Source organism: Hydra vulgaris, chromosome 03 (assembly GCF_038396675.1).
Source record: "Hydra vulgaris chromosome 03, alternate assembly HydraT2T_AEP".
NCBI lineage: Eukaryota > Metazoa > Cnidaria > Hydrozoa > Anthoathecata > Hydridae > Hydra > Hydra vulgaris.
This window is the reverse complement of record NC_088922.1, coordinates 11,333,738-11,354,371: the sequence shown is the minus strand read 5'-3', so window position 1 is coordinate 11,354,371 and position 20,634 is coordinate 11,333,738. Positions and strand designations below refer to the sequence as shown.

At 27.9% G+C, this 20,634-nt stretch overlaps 1 protein-coding gene across 4 annotated transcripts in view; it reads left to right on the top strand.

The window, feature by feature from the left end:
* Positions 1-16,594, top strand: part of LOC101237889 (AP2/ERF domain-containing protein PFD0985w) — a 37,351-nt gene extending 20,757 nt beyond the window's left edge. For 3 of the 4 annotated variants that reach the window (XM_065792329.1, XM_065792330.1, XM_065792331.1), the window contains 4 exons: positions 13,691-13,807; positions 13,885-13,995; positions 14,229-14,936; positions 16,104-16,594. In XM_065792329.1, the coding sequence (XP_065648401.1) occupies positions 13,691-13,807; positions 13,885-13,995; positions 14,229-14,936; positions 16,104-16,183 (1,016 nt within the window). In that variant the 3' untranslated portion in view covers positions 16,184-16,594. The remainder of the gene's footprint in view (positions 1-13,690; positions 13,808-13,884; positions 13,996-14,228; positions 14,937-16,103) is intronic. The other variant, XM_065792332.1, reaches the window with a different exon arrangement.
* The last annotated feature ends 4,040 nt before the right edge of the window (positions 16,595-20,634 follow it).

Genomic DNA, 20,634 nt, shown 5'->3' with positions numbered 1-20,634 from the left:
TTTAGGCTTGAAGCAAAGATCATAATAACATAATTCAACTCTGATAAAAAAAATGTGATTTAATTTAAAACTAGTTTAATATTAATGTAATTTTATTCTGATAAAAAAAGCATAATTTAACTTTCATTTAAAATATATATTATTTTATTCTGATTAAAAAAATATATTTAAGTTTATTAAAATTAAAGTTAATGCTTGGGTTTAACTTAACTGTCAAATTAATTTAAAAATATTACAAAATAATAATTCAATAATTAAATCTTATTTATTCTTAAAAAAAATTAGCTTGTTTTTATTGCAATTGTTATTTTTTAGTTTTCCATCCTGAACATTTTTTTTTTTTACTCAAAAATAAAATCCTTAAAAATATGTTCTGAGGCTGCTTCAAAAATTTGCACAAAACGTAAGTTAAAACACAGCGATAATTTTCAAATATATGTATGATATAGACAGCAAAATATTTTTAATGAATTGTGTTTGAAAAAATTCATATAAACAAGCCCTTAGTTGCAAATCTGCAACTTGAAATTTAAGAAATAATAATTTAAAAAATTTAACATATTTTAATTCATTTATACTAATGTTGAGAAAAGAGAGAAATTTCTTTATACCAAACATTTTTAAAAATGTAATATTAAATTTAATTATTTAATGTTAAAAAAAAAATTGAAAGAAAATAAATATTTAATATAGTAATAATAAAAAACAAATTAAATAATGTTTTAAATTAAATAATATTTTAAATAATATTTTAAAAAATCATTTTGTGTTAATTAGAATTATTGCAGTATTTAAAAAAAGTTAATGTCTTGAGAAAGTAAAATAAAATAAAGAGAACTTTATGACATCAAAATCACATCAGGCTAAAGCATTAAGCATTTTTTATTTAAAACAAGGCCTAATATGCATAGATGAACAAACCAAAATATGAAATATATACGTATGCATTACATAGACATATTCATATAGGGACAATATACTTGTTACATTAAAATTATACAAATATATTTTACAAAAAGATAGCAATTTATATTTTGGCTTTGCTCTTTAAAAATAAAATAAAAATATAGGAAAATCATTCTTAAAACTATTTATTTTTTTTTTTTTTGCTTTCTTTGCCTTAATCAATTTTGTTGCTGAAAATAACAACCACCCTAAAGAAGCAAATATAAAAACAGTACACAAACTATTTAAATTTTAATTTTTTTTTTTATTTAAAATTATTTTCATTTCTTATTTTGTTAGTTTTGCTTTCTTAGTTTTGAAAACTTTTTTTTAAAAAACTAAGAAAGCAAAACTATTGAAATGCCTAATATAGTACAATTTGCAAATGTCCGTAACTAAATTGTCTGACACAAGAAACTTATACATAGGCATACAAGACGAAAAACTGCACGCATCTCCTGGGAAGGCTTGCATTCTATTATCTCCTAATGATAATACAGCTCTAAAATTCAGTTTTATTGTTCTGAGGAAGTAGTCAGGTTTCCTGAACTCTGAGATAGCTCTTAGACGGGTTAATTTCATCAACAGCTGTTAAGTATCAGAGTATTAATAATGCCATGCGTGCAAGGATGGTGTCTCTGTTTGTACTTTTGGTGTGCATAGTCGAGGCAAAAATTGAAGCTTTTTTTTTACGATTTAAGTTTTATTACCTGTTATCAGACAATTGCTTACTATTAAATAGTGAACAGAGTACTATCAGTGCTTTGAGTCAAGTTCTTTAACAAATCCAAAAATGACTAAAGTACTAAAAATTATGAAACACAAAAAACCATCATCATCACCAAGTACTCCAAAACATTCACTAATATTCGTGGTCTTTAAAGTAACAAAGTAAGTTTTGTTAAGTTTTATCTCTTGCAAAATTCACCAGACCAATTTGCTCTTTATGAAATTAACTTGAGTTTAGCTGTCTCATTTTTTGATCTTAATGTTGATGGTTATCTCCCTTTAATTCATAAGACTTCATGTTGATGGTTATTTTTTTCCTTTAAATCACAGACTTCAATAGTCGCATGCTTGGCCTGGTATTTAGATTCATAAGAACTCACCCACTTGTCAGAAAACTAGGTTCTAATCCACACACTATTCTTTTATGTGCCTTTTTTTTGGCACCACTTTACTCTATCACTTTTCTCTTTATTTTATATTGCTCTCCTTCATCTTAAAACTACACTCTTTTTGATGTTATTTTTGATCAAATTGACCAGCCATTTCTCTTTATACTTCAGCCAGTATCGTTGTTGTAGGTGACTTTAATGCTTATCACACTGAATGGTTTGGCTCTAGTATCAGTGACTCTGCAGGCATTAAGGCCCACAACTTTTGCCTTTCTCAATCTCTAACACAAATAGTCAACTTTTCAACTCACTTTCCAGACAATCCAAATTATTTACCTTCTCTACTTAACTTATGTCTTGTTTCTAATCCTAGTTAGGGCTCAGTTTCTCCACATTCACCCTTAGGTGCCCTGATCAAGATTTGATCTCTCTAAAACTGTTATCTCATGCTTCTTCATCATCAATATCCCCCTATGGTGATTTTTTTGTGATGGCCCTTGGATCTTTTGCCTTCCCACTGAAAAATGTGCTTCTTATGTAACTTCATGGATTTAGCCTGGAATGGAATCTTTTATTCCCTCTTGACAATTTCAAGCCAAGCCTCACTCTTCTACATGGTTTTCCTCTTACTATGCTGCTGTAATTTCTAATCGTAACCACTGCTTCCATATCTATTGCCAAAACAATTCTCCAGAAAACAGACATCAGTTTACTATTACTAGACACAATTGTAAAAAAGTTTTGTCTAACGCCCAAGCCCATTATTCTCAGGTCACAAAATCTTGTATTTTATCTCAAAAGTTAGGCTCCAGAGACTTATGAAAAATCTTTAACAGTGTCTATAACAAGGGCAAATCTATTATTCCTCCTCTTTTGCATGGTTCAGATTTTGTTACCTCACCTATCCACAAAGTTGAATTGTTTGCTAAGAACTTGTCATTAATCTAATCTCTTGATTCCGCTAATCACATCCTGCCTAATATAGCCGATAAACAGGTTGATCCACTGCTTGACATTCGTATCACTCCAGTTTCTGTATCTAAAGTGATCTCCTGCTTAGACTCTTCTACAGCTTGTGGTCCAGATGAAATACCTGTAATTGTCTTGCAGAAGTCTTCTCCGGAGCTGTTATCTATACTTTCAAAACTATTTAACAAGTACTTATTAGAGTCTTGTTTAAAAAAAAAGTGAAATACTTCAATTCAAACAGCTAAAACTATTGCATCTAAAATAAAACATATTATTGAAAAAGGTCTGTTTATAATATATCATTATTTAATCACACACATAGCTTATAAACCAAAAATTCTACTCAAATAGTAATAAAACAATTAAATCACTAAATTTCTATTTAACCATTAAATAAAAATCTTCAAGAAATTTTATTTGACTAACTTGATAATCTAGTCAAATTTTCATCATTATAAAGCTTCCTTTAATGAATATATAGCTATATTCAGCCTACAGTCAATTTATATACAAATACAAAGATAGTCTAAATATCTAAACCTATAATATATCTATGTAAATCTTATTTTAAAGTTATTGCAATAACGAAATCTAAATAAAAATCTAAACTATTTATTAAACTTAAAAAAATAAAAACAATAATAATTTTAGTTAACTAACTTATACAGTTAGCAACCAAATGAGTCTGAAAAAAATATATTCGCGTCTGCATGCGTGAGCAAAAGCAGATAACTGTATATTAATTATGAGGTGAAGGATTTTTTTCATGGACGATTGTCCAGACCTGCTTACCTAGACGTACAATACTTGTAGTTAATATACTTAATATATATATATATATATATACATATATTATATTTTTATATATATATATATATATATATATATATATATATATATATATATATATATATATATATATATATATATATATATATATATATATATATATATATATATTCACATGCAATTACCAGGCAATTTCCATCATTAATTAACACTCTTGCACAACGCGATATCAGCGATTGTTTTCTCGGCTTGTTTGCTATTGGAGGAAAGCAGTATTCGAGCCAGAAAAAAATTTACTCTTAGCTGCAAAATTTAAGCTATTAGTTTCTTGTTTCTATCATCATGTGTTTACAACAAAACTGTTTAATTAGTTATTTACCTATTTAAAGAAAAAATTAAAAATAATTTATAGCTATAATTAAAAAGTACCTTTCTAACTGCGCAATTTATTACAGGTATTTGTGTAAATTTTGAGAAAAAGTTTTTGTTTTTTTTGGTAGTTACTCTATATATGCCTTTAATATTTTGCTTCCGCGATAATATTTTTTTTAAAGTATCCATTCATATTTTGTTTACGTTTAAAGAACTGCTCAGCTGTTGCAAATATTTATAATTTCGATAATATTTTTAAATTTGCTCAGGAAACGGCTTTCCGAAAATCTTCGCAGAAACTACTGAAAGCGTATGTAACAGCTTTCTACAATAAGTGCTTAAAAGAGTGACACCGTGATCTATTTTGTTTCAGAACCGCTTTTTTTTTGTTAAAACTCCACATACTTATATAAATATATTACTATAGTTATTACAATTGATAAATTTCGGCAATGCGGTAATTTGCGATAATTAGAAAAGAAATCGGGGGCGCTCACAAATGCCATATTTAGTTAGGTACTCGGTGTAGTTAAGGCAATTTCATAGTATTATAGCGTCTGTATGATATTTTTTTGACTACGACGTATTTCGGTTAAATGATTAGGTGAATTATGAAAAGACAAAAAAAATTAAAATGATAAACTTTGCGGTATCAAAATATAAATGTTTATAACGAAAAAGCCCAGACCGAAGATTCTTTTTTTTTTTCAAAAAATCTTCTTATAATTGCAATTGCTTGTCCAAATTTTAATAAGATTTTAAATAAATACGTTTTTTAGTTAAGATGAACATTATAATTTACCAACATGATCTGATATTTTATTGACAATCTGATTGTTTATTGGCAATTTTTCTTAAATATAAGCTCTTTCTAGGTCGTATTTCTAGTATTTTTTGTGAAAATTGATAGAAATATTGTGTTTTAACAACTATATATAGTTAATTGCGTCAGAACCGATTAGATCTAGGATCAATAGTAAATTAAGGAACTTTTTCAAAAGATTTAAACAAAATTCATGTTAAGGCTGATGAACGGAATCAATCTAAAGACTCCAAAATGGTGTTCTTTAGATTCACTATTACGGGTAGTGAAAGGTTTTAAAAGTATATAAAAAAAATATTTTTTTAGATATTAAAAAAATCTAAAGCAAAAAAAATAATACCATTTAAAGCTCTTGTTTGGACATAATACGCTGATGAAACCATGCTAATTCCAAATAAAAGAATAAGAGTAATTTGTAAATTGCCTTAACTACACCGAATAATCGCGATGCTGTCATTTTTATGGAGCGAATCGTTAGGCGGTTTATTGTGACTTAACTTTTATGGCAAAGTTGAGTGCGATTTAATGCGATTTTGTAGGAAGTAAAAAGACTACGTAGTGAAGGCAAGTATGCTGTTATAAAATTTTTTGCAGGGAATTTAGAAACCCAAACATTACGTTTTAAAAAGAAATTTTTTTAAAAATAAATGCCACTTAAAAATAAAAAGAAATAAAAGATAAAAATGGCTGGGACTAGTGATTTTGAATCCATAAGTTTCAACTTTTCTGAAATAAACAATGAAAATATAAAACCCGATGTAAATTTTTTCCGCGACACGCTTACGGATTGCTCACATCCAAGCGAATTAGAAGGGTTTCTTTTTAAAAAAGTTTGCGACAGAAATTTAAATAAAATTAGAATTTTCCACGTTAACCTTCGAACCCTTAATAATAATTTTGAAAAACTTCTCAATTTGTTAGAGGAAACAAAAAATTGTTTTAATATAATTTGTTTGACTGAAACGTGGATTTTAAATAATTTAAATAATACTTTAAACTTTTATATTCCTCATTTTAAATTTCTCTCCAAAGGCAAGTAAATAAACGTGGCGGAGGAGTTCTTATATATGTAAATGAAAACAATGTTAGGAATGATTAAAGTATATCTGATAGCGATAAAGAAATTTTAACTATTGAAATTATAAACAACGAATCAAAAAACTTATTATTAAGCTGTTGTTATCGACCACCTAACGGCGTGAGTGAGAACTTGAGCATTTTTTTTGAACAAAGTATTTTTAAAAAAGGTAATAAAGAAGAAAAAAAAAGATTCTCATTATTGGGGACCTACATATGAATTGTTTTCTATACAATGAAGATAAAAAAATTAAAAACTTTTACGATTCTTTTTTCGAAACTGGAGCAATTCTCTTGATAAATCGTCCAACAAGAGTAACAAAAAAACTCAGCGTATTTGATTGATAATATCATTACAACAGATATATCCGACAATGATATCCAAACAGGTATCCTAAAATCGGATATATCTGATCATTTTCCAATATTTTTGTTGCCTAAATTAAACTCTGAAAATATGATAAAATAAAATTAAATTAAAGTACGCACTTTTAAGGAAACCAATATAAAACAATTTAAAAACTAATTATCACTCCTACACTGGAAGCATATTAACTTTAATGATAATGCAGACAAAATTTACGATAACTTTTTTGAAACATTTTTGCTACATCTAGAGATTTTTTAGTACAAGTGAATAATTGCACTAGTTCCAACGAATTATCTTCTGAACTATCTTTTCAAGAGTTTGAAAAAACTTTCAAAACTCTTACAAAAAATAAATCAACCGGAGTAGATGACATAAACGGTAATATAGTCATAGAATGTTTTGAATACTTAAAAGATATTCTATTTAAGGTCAATGGAGCATCTATACGCCAAGGAGTTTTTCTTGAACAACTAAAAATTGCTAAGGTTACTCCAATTTTAAAAGAAGGTTGTCAAAGAATATCAGTAATTATCGCTCTATCTCTGTCCTCTTCACATTTTCAAAAATACTAGAACGTATTACGTACAATAGATTATACAATTATCTTCATTCTAATAATTTTTTATACAACTATCAATTCGGCTTTAAAAGAAATAATTCCACAGAACATGCAGTTATCCAATTTGCACGTGAAATCTCTAATTCTTTTGAAAAGTCTAAATATACATGGCACATAGGCGTTTTCATCGACCTTTCAAAAGCATTCGATACTGTTGATCATGAAATTTTACTACAAAAGTTAAAATATTATACAACAAATTGCAAATTTATAAAATGGTTCAAAAGTTATTTATCCAACTGTAAACAATTTGTTTTCAGCAATAATGATCATCCAAATAAATTTCTAAATATTTTATGTGGCGTTCACAAGGTTCCATTTTGGGACCACTATTGTTCTTGATTTATATAAACGATCTAAATAAAGCCTCGAATTTAATGAGTATCATGTTTGCTGATGACACTAACTTATTCTTTTCTGATAATAACATTTACAAACTCTTCTATATTATGAATGATGAACTTAAAACTATATCCAAATGGTTTAAATGCAACAAACTAATTCTTAACATTAAAAAAACAAATTGGGTTCTTTTCCACCCAGTCTCTAAAAAAGCTTATTTACCCCGAAATTTGCGTAAAATTTTTATTGATAATGTTGAAATAAAAAGACATAGTCTAAGAAAGTTCTTAGATGTTTTTCTTGATGAAAACATCACATGGAAAACTCATATCGGCTATATTAGTTCAAAAATTTCTTAAAATATTGGAATTTTATACAAAACCAGAACATATTTATTTAAAAAAAATCTAACTCAACTTTACTACTCTTTAATTCATAGTTATTTAAATTATGCTAATGCTGCATGGGGAAGCACTGAAAAAAGTATGTTAAAATGCCTTTATCGCCGTCAGAAACACGCGATCCGTTTAATAAATTTTGCAGATCGATACACTCATTCCAAACCACTTTTTATTGAAATGAAAGTACTCAATATTTGTATTTATCCCTTATGCTCCAATGAGAAGTGTTTCTTGTCATGATAAGATTGTGTACAGAAAACTTAAAGAATTAAAATACAAGAACATAGACAAAAATATTTAAAGTATTTCTCTAACAAAATCACAATCCAACTTAGACAATAAAGAATGCAAAGCATCTTAAACCGGCTGAGAAAACGTAAATATTTAATGATAAAACAGAACAAACACTAATGCCAAAATTTCAATATCTTTCCAGATTGACTGCATTATTTTTTAAATTTGAAAAAAAGAGTTGTTATAAAGAAAGGTTAAACATATTTAACGTCGGAACTTTTTTGTGTTCAAATTGCTACTATAAGGAGTTGTTCAAATAATAGGTGACAGTATTAGGGGGGTTGGGGGGTATTGTAAAGTGTCACCAGATATCACATGGGGGAGGGGATGCAACTTGTTATCACAAGAAGACTACCAAATACTTGGGCAAAAGCAAAAACTTTTGGTAGAAAAAACCGAGATCTTGACCTTTGTCAAAAAGTCACTGAACGTCAAACAGCAACCAGAATAAAAAGAAAAAAAGCAATAGAAGCTTTAGATCCAGATATTAGAAAAAAATTGAGCATAATTAAGAATTCAGTATCAAAAAGCCCACCACTAGTCTGTTCAATAAAAGCAATTGTAGATATTTCCATGAAAGGGTCTGCTTCTGATGATAGGAGAAGAACTGAAATTGTTCGAACTGTAAAAAACATTAAATGATTTGGTTGAAAAATTGAAAAAGTATGGTTGCAATCTCTTCAGATCAGGAGATCACTTAAGATTACTTCCAAGAAGATCATTGAGCCCAGAAGAAAAACGATATGTTGAAACTGTACCTGTTTGTTTATTAAGAGCGCAAAATTTTAAGCATAAATATCATGCAGACACAAAATTTTCCAAATCATCTATTAGTGCCCTTAAAGAACTAGCGGCAGTCTTGGGTTTATCATCCTCGGAGTGAAACGTTACTTCTTCCTAAAGAAGTGACGTTTCACTCGAGGTGTCTATTGGATTGATAGCAGCAAACAAATAAGCAACAATGATGTTGCATATGGAGTACAAGGTTACTTTAGCTGATCATGATTTTGTAATTGTTCCTCAGCACAAACTTATACCTTCTGTAATTGCAGCCATTGGAATCAAAAAAGATTGCATGGAAAAACAAGCAGTCACATATTCTGGACCAACATACATAGCCATCAGAAGTGCAAAACATGATTCATCAACAGCACTTAGTCACTTAAAAGACATAAAAAGAATAAACATCTGCATTTAAAATTATCCTGCATTTAACAGCAGCTTATTTACTGAAGATAGAGTTAGCGAACCGGTCATGATTATAACTATTAATGGTGGGCCAGATGAAAATCCGAGATAAGAAAAAACAATTATATGTGCCAAGGCTTATTATGAAAGAGCTTGGCCTTGATGGAATGTTTGTGGCCACTAATGCTCCTGGCAGAAGTGCCTTTAACAGGGTATAGAGTAGAATGGCTCCGCTAAGCGATGACCTAGCAAGAATGATACTCTGATTTGATCATTTTGGAAGCCATCTTAATTCAAGTGGAGAAACAACAGACAAAGTTATGGAGAAGGCAAATTTTTCTGAAGCTGGTAAAGTTCTTGCACAAACTTGGTCTAGCACAGTCATTGATGGATTTGAAACTAAAGCCGAGTACATAAAATCAAACAGTGAAAAATGTGTAAAATTAAAACTTTTTGAAGCAGAGTGGGATTTTAAACATGTCAGAACTTCCTTCAAATTCTAAAATGTAATGATCAAAACTGTTATAGTCATTGTCGCAACTCACTGTTTCATCTGATTCCAACAGGTTTTCTTCCACCACCAACTTTATTGTTCCAAAGAGAAGATGGTTTTGAATGCAATAACACAAATAACAACTTTGCATGCCTCTTTTTAAACTCATCACTTTGCAAAATAATTTTGCCCACAACAGTTACAAAAAAGTATTCCAATGGATTACCATACGACTACTCCTGCCAAGTATTCAAAACTTCTTACTAAAAAGAATTTGTACTAATTGCAGTTTATATTTTGCCACTATCAAATCAATGAAACAACACAAAAAAGTTTGCTCAAGTCTTGAATATTCGAATAAGATTCAAAAAGTTAAACCGCATTGTCTAGTTGCTCAACGTCTTTCTGAACTCATGTGTGTCTTTTTAAATTCGGACAAAGAAAAAATTGAGTGGTATGATCAAGACGATGTTGATACCTCTGACCTCAACCGGCCTTCGAAAATTATTGAAGAACATGGTACTCTAATACTTGAAGGTCAAAGTCCGATTTGGGAACAAATTTAGTTTTTAGACAGAAATTCATCAATTGTATTTTTTTAAAAACATAAACAATTACAATATAAATTTATACAAATTTTTTTTGTCTTAGTCACGTCGTACAGGGTGGGTAGGGGGTGGTGGTTCTTCAAAATGTCGCGTAGGATGGTTTATAAAAACGGCAAAAAAGTGTCACGTATTATTTGAACAGTCTCTAAGAATAAAAAAAATATACAGAATTTGAATCTAGTTAAGAGTTCGTGAACGTAATGTTTCGTATAATTTTACAACCACACCGCTGAACCAAATTTTTGATTTTTCCCTGTGCTAACGTAATAAAAAAATCTAAAAAAAATTTTGGCATCAAAACTGTTTCCAAAAAGTTAATAATTGTCATTAATATTATTTTTATCAGCAATTTATTAAAAATTGTTTCCTATAAACTTTATAATTGTAGTAAAGATTATTTTTATGAAAATTTGCTTCACATTAATTTCAATAACTTCTATTATTGTAATAGAAGTTATTTAAAAAATAATTGAGACTAAATGTGTGGATGCGAAAAACTTCCTTCACCCTGATCTATATATTTTTGCTGAAAAATGTATTTTGAAAAAAACAAAACTATGCTTTGCAGAGGTTGCAAAACTTATTTTACATAACTTGCTATGTGAATCATCTTTTACAGCATATGAGAAAGTTAAATAAGTTAATTGGCTCTTTGCAATTAAAAGTAGCAATCTGTTTCGTTTAAAAATAATTTTTTTAATGTGAATTATAATTTACAGCACCTGTAGCAGTATGCATTTGATCGGTTGCAAATGTACTCCGTATCGTGATTTAACAAAATTGTTCTCAATAAAATATACTTTTGTTAAATCATATTTGTTAATCATATATATGTATATATATATATATATATATATATATATATATATATATATATATATATATATATATATATATACATATATATACATATATAAATATATATATATATACATATATATATATATATATACATATATATATATATATATATATATATATATATATATATATATATATATATATATATATATATATATATATATATATATATATATATATACACACACACATACATATCAAAACTTATATATATTATACATATATATTTTGCAATAAATTTACTTATTACCAAAAAAAATTTATTAGATATGTAAATTTGAAGAAAATTTCGATATTGTCTTCAAATTTAAGTACTTATTAAGTATTCGGTTGTCTCTCATTTCAAACCTTAATTCTGACGTTGACATCCTTGACGTCCGAAAACCGCGATTTTCAGGGTAGGCAAATTTTTTTTATTATAATTTTTTTTTTTTTTCAATTTTTTTTTTAGGTGACCCAAGAAGACCTAACGGTCTTGTCACAGAGCACCGCGGAAGTGCATTTAACCAGGAGGTTCACGCCTCCTTCCTTACCGTGACGCGAAGGTATGTCCAGAGCTCGTTTCGAACCTGGATCTTCTGCTTATAAGGCAAGCGCTTTAACCACTGCGCCACGGCCGCACAAATTTATAGGGATATACAGATTTATAGGGATAGATGCATTGCTGAATACATGCATAGATTGATTTATTTAGCCATAGGAACAGTGAGTGTGCATATATTGACTGAGGGTTTGCGATCGTCCATAAAGGACGTCATTCAGAATTTAAATACTAACCAGAAGTAGAAGTTTATTGGCCCTCTTCCGCGGAGAATTTCTTTCAGCATAAGGCGCTATACTACTTCAAAAATCTCTGCGCACGAGAGCCAAAATTCTTCTACTTCTTGCCATTAGTCAAACTTAGCGTGACATCCTTTCTGGATGACCCCTTTGGGTTTGGGCAGGTTGTCTTGAACTGAAAGATTAATCTTTTTCATGTTTGCGGACTTAAAGGAGACCGTCGGAATAGAGGTCTGATAAGAGAGCTTACCTAAGTATTCATACAAATTTAAGTACAAAGTAAGTACTTAGTAGGAATTCCTACTAAGTACTTACTTTGTAATAATCGCTGTATACTTTCTATGTTTTGCCTTTGATCTAAAGCTGAGTTTCCTATACTTCTATAAATGTCATATAACAGTTGCGCAATAACTTTGTTTTATAATGGAAATATTTTTTAACTTAACTGCAGTTGTACAACAAAATTTATGTTTTAAAAAAAAATGTTGCGGAAGTATAATCAAATCAATTTATGCAACAAATGTTGTACAACAAAGCCGCACGACTGTTCAATAATATTTCTACAATTATTGGAAACCATTCTTAAAAAAATATCTGACCAAGATAAATCATAAAATATGCAAAATATTTTTTATTTTTTAATGGGGGAAAATTACTTTTCGTGCGATTGCAGAATTTGACGGCAATATTATAACCGTATTTTTATTTCCTGACAAAAAAAAACTCTTTTTTAAACATTTTTTTAACAAAAAAATTCGCATTACTCATTTTTAACAAAAATTTTGAAAATTTTTTAAAAACTTTGAGATCGACTGAGTTTAGATAAAGAAACAATCCAAGTTTTGGAAAATATTATAAAAGGAAGTAATAAGGCTTTTATTAAAAGGTTAAAAATTCTTTATGATTGAAGGTCTTTATAATTGCACGCAAACATTTCTTTATTAACTTCTTATACGCTTGTAATAATTTTCTCAGAAAAATTATTTCAAGCAGTCGGCAAATTGCCGCTTAGTGGGCCACTATATAATAAAAATTGTGTTTGGCTGCATTACAGAAAGGAGCCAAAAAAAAAAAAAAATACTAAATAAAGCACAAAATTAACACTAAATAAAACCAGTATACTGAAAGACTTGATTGAAATTTCATAGTGATTATTATTTACGAATTTTTTTATTTATCAGTTTATTAAGCACAAAAGTATTTTTCATCTCTTTTAACAGCTTTTTTAAACTGTATGCGAAAACTAAAGTACAGGAATGATAATTTACAATCATTTATTTGGTTTAAATCTTTTTAGTTATCTTTTAATTTAATATATTGAAGTAATACATTTATTGAAAATATAGTTGGATATTTATGAGTAAAATCATCAAAGTATGTTTGAAATTTTATTAGAAATTGCTTTTTATTTTACAAATAAATAATGTGATTTGATGAAATTTTTTCTTAAATTTTTTTTTCGACAATTTTCCACATGCATCATATATGATGGATGTAGATAATTGCTCTATTTACTAAGAATTACTCTATTAACTATGCATAGTAATTCGCTTTCTTGAATGTTTTATAATGTTAAATTATATTTACTTTTATTTATATATTTTATATATATTAACCTAAACTTATCTAATATGTTTTTAGGGCATGTTTACAAAAAAGTATCAAATGATATTTTCAAGAAATCTGGAATACCATTACCTGTTGCTCACGTTGATTCCTTCCCGTTAGTTTTAAGAATGAGACCAGCGGAAGGAAGTTGTGAGATTTTATTTTCCCCTCTTTTTCACCACAAAGTTTGTATTTTTATTTTATTTTATTTTTAATCTAAACTTTAGTAACAAGAGAGCATATTACAGCTAAACAAAATACGTTCAATCGCAAACAGCTCATTGCGGAAAATCAAAAGGCACCAGTAACAAATACCTTTTTTGCACAAAAATGGAATAGTAAGACTTTTATTTGAGTGTGTAGTGTTAAAAAATCTCATAGTTTTTAATTTTGTAAAAATGTTCTTTAATGTATCTGTATTTAATGTAATATCTTATAATAACTGAATTCTGTGTGTGTGTGTGTGTGTGTGTGTGTGTGTGTGTGTGTGTGTGTGTGTGTGTGTGTGTGTGTGTGTGTGTGTTACTTCTATTGCATTAAATACTAGACAATAAGTTTTTTTTTTCGGCAGATAATCGTGGTGGAAATAATTTTATCCCAATTTACTCGAGTTTTAAAAAAAACCAAAATGGAATGATGCAAGACCCCAGATATGGGGGAAACTTTTACTTTAAGCAAAAAAAGTCCGAAATTTCAAATAAAGAAGATCAGGAAAAAAATAACCTTAAAAACTATAACTTAAAACGATCAAGAATACAATATCCAGAACAGTTAGAATTAAACACCCCGACTCAAAACTTATATCAAACAAAGAATGAAGGTTCAACTGGACAAATGTTTACACAATCAAATGAAAATTATCAACCTGATGATAACAACAAATTTCAAACAAGTGATCAAGAAAGAAACACCCCAACAAACAATGACCAGGAGTATAATCTAATTAAATCACAAATAATGAACAACGATATAGATCATCTTACAAGTACTCCAATCGGTGATGATGGATTTCAAACCCAATTTCAACAATTTAGTCGAAATTCCGATGAAGCTCCAAAAAATCTTGAAAATTATATGGCACCTAACAATCCACAAAGCGAAAACTATCAAAACGCCCAAGATGAAAACTCTATATCAGAAAACCAGAAAGAAGCTGCCAGAGAAATGCTACAAAAGAGAGGACAAATTCCTAGGCCACTGTCATACTTTCACCCTCAAAGTGGTAAAATTGAATCTTACCCTTTGCTTTTAAGAAGATATCCTGCTGAAGGTAGCTTAAGTAAGAAATTTTTTTATAGATAAACTAAAACATCCTAAAGATACTTTCTATAAGTGTTTGAATCGAATTTTGTTTTGGTATTTTGCGGTTTGCCATACTGATTTAGAATCTAGATAAAAAAAAACAAAAAAGCATTTAAAGTATTGTCTAGAAAACATTAGTATTTAGTTAAATTTAGTTATACTCTGGTTATTTTGGCGTAGTTTATAACACCTAAGCACTAAGGTTGATAGTATTTTGAATTTATACTAAAGCTTGTTACAAAATATTATTTTTACAAAATTAGCCTTAACTAGCTAAAATGTCATTTGTCTACAGTTGTTTGTTCAGAAATGAATTGAATATTTCAAGTACTACTTTTTTAACAAAATAATCGAACTTGAAGTGATTTGAATATTTTGTTAAACTTTCCTTAATCTTGAATTGTGTACTAGATTTTCGATTTTGTAACACTTTTTTATTGAGTAGATACGCTGAAATACATTGAAACAAAAACACGATAAAATACAAATATTTTATTATTCTAGTTTTATATACCCTGCGTAAAAAGGGCGTATAAAAATGGAAAGGTCAAAATCAAATTGTTGGATTGTTGGATGTATAATATTGATCATAATTATTTGAATTACTTAGAACAAATAATTGAATTAGAAAAATAGTAAAAATGATCTAAAACTTCTCTTCGACTAAACTGTTATAATAATTCACCAACTTTTCTTTTTTAAATTAATCTCTGCAGAGAAGCAATGTAAGCTGCAAAACTACCTAGTGTCTTTCAAGCTAAAAACAGGTTTCAAGTACTAAAAAAAAAGTAAATTTTTTTAGTACTTGAAGCACAAACAATAAAAAAAAGTTATTGTTTTACTTTGTAAGGATAAGGCAGCATGATGGTTTTCAATTCCATAATGGTTTTCAATTCAAAACAACAACAATTGCAATAACTTCTATGCTATATGACGATATGGTTTAAAACCATGCCTCGTCAATGAAAAATGTCGTAATCAATATAATTACGATTACAGTATGTAATTCTCTAACTTATATTGATTACAACATAACTATAGTTAGAAAATAATATAAAGTTATTTATTATGAGAATTAAATATAAAACTATTCTGCGTAAACCTTAAATTAATAAACAATTCTTTCTTATGCCATTTATTTCAGATTTGCGAGGACGCAGTATTATAACGACTTTTAACAATACCGAAGAAAATCCAATATACAACAACAATTATCGCGACTAAACACAACTAGAGGCTTTTTTAATACAAAGAAGTGTATATATAAGTACTGTATATATTGCTCTCGTAAAATTTGTACAAATTATTTTTTAAAGTAATTGCTTAAATTTATTCTGGTACTTTTTCTCTTTGAATTTTTAATTTTAATTTTGAGGATTAAAAAGTTTAAAAAACATTTTTAATGTTTAACAATTAATAAAGTTCAAACTTTTACAATTATGTAAATTACAAATTTATTTAAAACTTTTTATTATATTATTAACTAAAGATATTTATTTTGAAAAAAATTTTGAAAAAAAAAAATTTATATGAAACAGAATTTTTTATATTATTTTTTAAACTAAAAAACTGTCTAACTATTTATCTTGTAACATTTATTCGGTTTTGTATTAAATATATTTATAACTTAATGAATTTATTTATTTACATTGATAAAATTATGTGTGTGTGTGTGTGTGTGTGTGTGTGTGTGTGTGTGTGTGTGTGTGTGTGTGTGTGTGTGTGTGTGTGTGTGTGTGTGATTACTATTCTGAGAACCTATTATGAGGGCCCCAAAATCTTTAAAAATTTTCTATTAGGTGTTACTGAAAAAAAAAAAAAAAGTCCCAAATTTACAATTAGCCCCACTAAATTCGCTGGAGCCCCCTCTTAATTGGGGGTGTGAGGGAACCTAGCCACCCCAGTAAAAAAAGTTCTATAAAATTTCTATAAACTTTTGAAACATATGGCCTATAGAAATTTTAGATAAATTTCCATAATGTCTATAAATTTCTATAGAAATTGCTATAAAACTTTTTTTCTATGGAAAAAAAGTTAAAAAAAAAAGTTTAATTGGAATTTCTATAGAAATTAACAGAGATAGATAAAAGATTTCAAAAGTTTATAGAAATTCTATAAACTTTTGAAATATTTTAATGTCATTTGTTCATGCATAAATAATTAGTATTAACAGTATTAGAGTTAACAGAACTAATATTAATAGATTTTAGTATTTACAGAATTATAAAACCAGGAATACTTTTTTTTTCCTGATTATTTAATAAAATTTAATAAGAGCTTCATATTATTAAAATTTTTAAAAATTATACTTTATAACCATAAACTCACGTTACTTACGTTACTTAAAACTCGCGTTATTCGCGTTACTCGCATCATGCGATTTTAGTTTACATTTAGTAATAAACGAAAAGGTAATCGTGAAAGCTATGGTCTTTTTCATTGCATCCTTTTAAGCGTTGTTTAAAAATTCTATAATATATTATATTTTTACGTTGTATAATATGTTGAGAGTATTAAACATATTATAGAAAATTCTTTATTAAAATAAACTTACGCGTTATAGTCACTAAAAGTTACAAAAATAAAAAAAAATTAAAAAAAACAAAAAACCCTTTTTTACTAAAATTTGCAATCTTAATAAAAAATCAAAAAAGAGAATAAATGAACGAACGCCAAAAGCTTTTAAAGATGAATAAACAAGTTATATCATCTGTTTAACTTGTTATATATATATTATTTATTTCAGGCGTTAGAAAAACGCAGTTTTGATTGCCATTTACATTAATAAATGACTTGAAAAACATGTTGCAATATTTATTACCTAAGATTTAGTTCTATCTGAATAACAGTTTTTGGTTGGTATTTGACCTAAAATTATACCTATTAGAAAACCTATAAAAAAGAAAAGAAAAAATCAGTCAAATTGAACCTGTCGTTTCGAAAAGGACACAAGTCTAAAACTTTAATCAATTAACTTAAAAATTGTCTAAAATATGTCTTGTGCCCACTTGGTAATAGATCTCTTATACGTCCATGGTTTAACAACTGTAGAACTTTATCAAATAAATCTACTAAAAACTATACAACTTTCACAAAGTATTTGTTTTTTTTATTGTTAACTTAAACAGAAAAAAATCACAAAGTATTTTTTTTTATTGGTACACCGCACAGTGAATCGACTCATACAATCTAGCTGGACAAAAGACAATTCAAAGAACCAATTACTAGATAATTCTATGATATTACTGAATAATCCCTTAGAGAAAAATTTCAAGTATTAATGCAAGCACACTTAAAAAAGTGTTGAATCGATAGCACTTTAGTGTCACTTAAAGATAAATATTTTTATAAAAAAGTTAGCTGCAATTTTCAAGTGTAACAATTATAACGTATGATTAATTTATTGTGAATAATAGTTAACACTGCTGTGATGACTTTAGGGGGTATGTACTTTGTACTTTATTGAAGTTATAATAAAAATAATTGCAATAAGTGGTATTGTGTGGATTTGAAAAAACTATGTGTAAATTGCGATTTCTTTTTTGTTTTTTCATTTTCAAAGCATGTAACTAATTTTATTCAAATATATCCAGGCTAATATTTTTATATAGTATAACCACAACAACAAGGTGTCTAAATATAAAAATTTGGCTGCCCGCGTCTGCCTGTTTCACTTTTGTGAGTTATTTTCAGACGAGGTGTATTCTAATGCGAAGTTGGAGTTATTTGAAAAATGGCAAAAACATACGAAGAAGAAAATAATCTCTTTTGTGTGACTTTATTCTGAAAGACTTTAATACAGAAGATATTACTAGTGATTCGAAAAAAATGCAAGCTTATCCGCTAAATTTGCAGAAAAGTGGAATGCAGTCAATAAGACAACGGATAGCTTTTTAAATAAAAATAAAAGTTGGTTAGAGGGCAATAATTTAGATTTAAAAATAAATTTTTATTTTGTACTTCATTTTTTCATTATAACAGTGATTGCTGCAATTAGGGAAGATGTGCGTGTGAGGGAGGGGGGTGTTAGGAGGGTTGTAGCTGAGGGGGTTTGCCCCCTATTCTCCACAAATAAAAATTTTAAGTTATTAAACCTAAGTTATTTATTCAATAAAATAACTAATTATTATTTATTTCAATCTTTTATGACTAGAACAATCCAAAATAGTAAAGAAAATATTTTTGTCCAGATTGTATTAGACGATTCACTGTGCACCACTTAGGTAACTTAAACAAAAAATTAATTACTTTCTTATTTATGAAAGACATTTTTTTATTTTTGGTTTTAAATTAGAACTAAAAACTTTTGAGTTCAATGTTCGTAGTTTTGATTAAATCTTTGGCACTGGAGTGATTGAAAAAGAAATTAGTATTGTCACCTTTCATTTTTATAGATATACTAGCTGAAACTTGATAAATACTATTGAATTTATCAAAAGTAATAATAGCCCCCGGATTATTGAGCGCTCCTGACTTCTCGACTATATCGTACTGTCTTTTGTTAAAAAGATATATTTGAACCCGCTCATAACTCAGGCCTAGAACGCCATAAAAATTTAGCTATCAAAGTAAAATGCCATGATAAACAGTATTTAATTGTTTTAATACAGGGTTCCCACCTCATTTCAACAATGTATCATTCAATTTCGTCACAGTGTAAGTACATTTCTACATTATTGCATTTAATTTCGACTCCGTTTCATTTGATTTTTGCTGTGTTGCATTCAATTTCAACAATACTAAAAATACTTTAATTAATATAAAAGGAAACAGTTAGATTCTTTCTAAATTACTTACAATATTATAATTTTTTTAGTTTGTATGCAAACTAAAATTAAAAAAAAAATTATTAATTAAATTGCAAATATTTGCTTAATAAAAAATAACAAATATAATTGTAAGTTTATCCGTCAATAATTGCTTCTCTTCTTGAACACGAAATCATATACCTAAGCATGTGCCCAAAATAATTATTGCAGTTTGTGTTAGTAATATTCAATACACCAGTCTGCATTTATTTAAGTAGGAAAATATAGAGGTAAAAACACTAAAGAATGCACAATAGGTATCTCCACATCAGGCGCTATCTCATCATGCACAACATGTATCTACACAACAGGTACTATCTCTTCATGCACAACAGGTACTGTCTCATCATGCACAACAGGTACTGTCTCATCATGCACAACAGGTATCTACACAACGGGTACTATCTCATCTTGAAAAAACAAAAACTTTATGAAAACGAACATTATCTAAATTTAAAATAGCTCCAACAAATTGATTGTTCTAATACTAGACGAATCACATATAAAAAGTTTTCTGAATTAAATGCTCTTGTGCTTCATATTTCAAAATTCCATTTATACTCATTGCACAAGAAACGGAAATATTTCTTGAGTGTATATTGGTCACTGTTTGTGCGGCCCTCTTTCCAGCAAAAGAACGTTCTCTTCTAGTTCGCATCGAGAGACTAAATCTTAGTTTATCAAAAAGACAATTTATGAATCTTTAAAAGAATATTTTAGTGTCTTTCATAGAAGACAAGTTTATGAGTCTTTAAAACTTATATATATATATATATATATATATATATATATATATATATATATATATATATATATATATATATATATATATATATATATATATCATAAATAACACTTTCATTAACA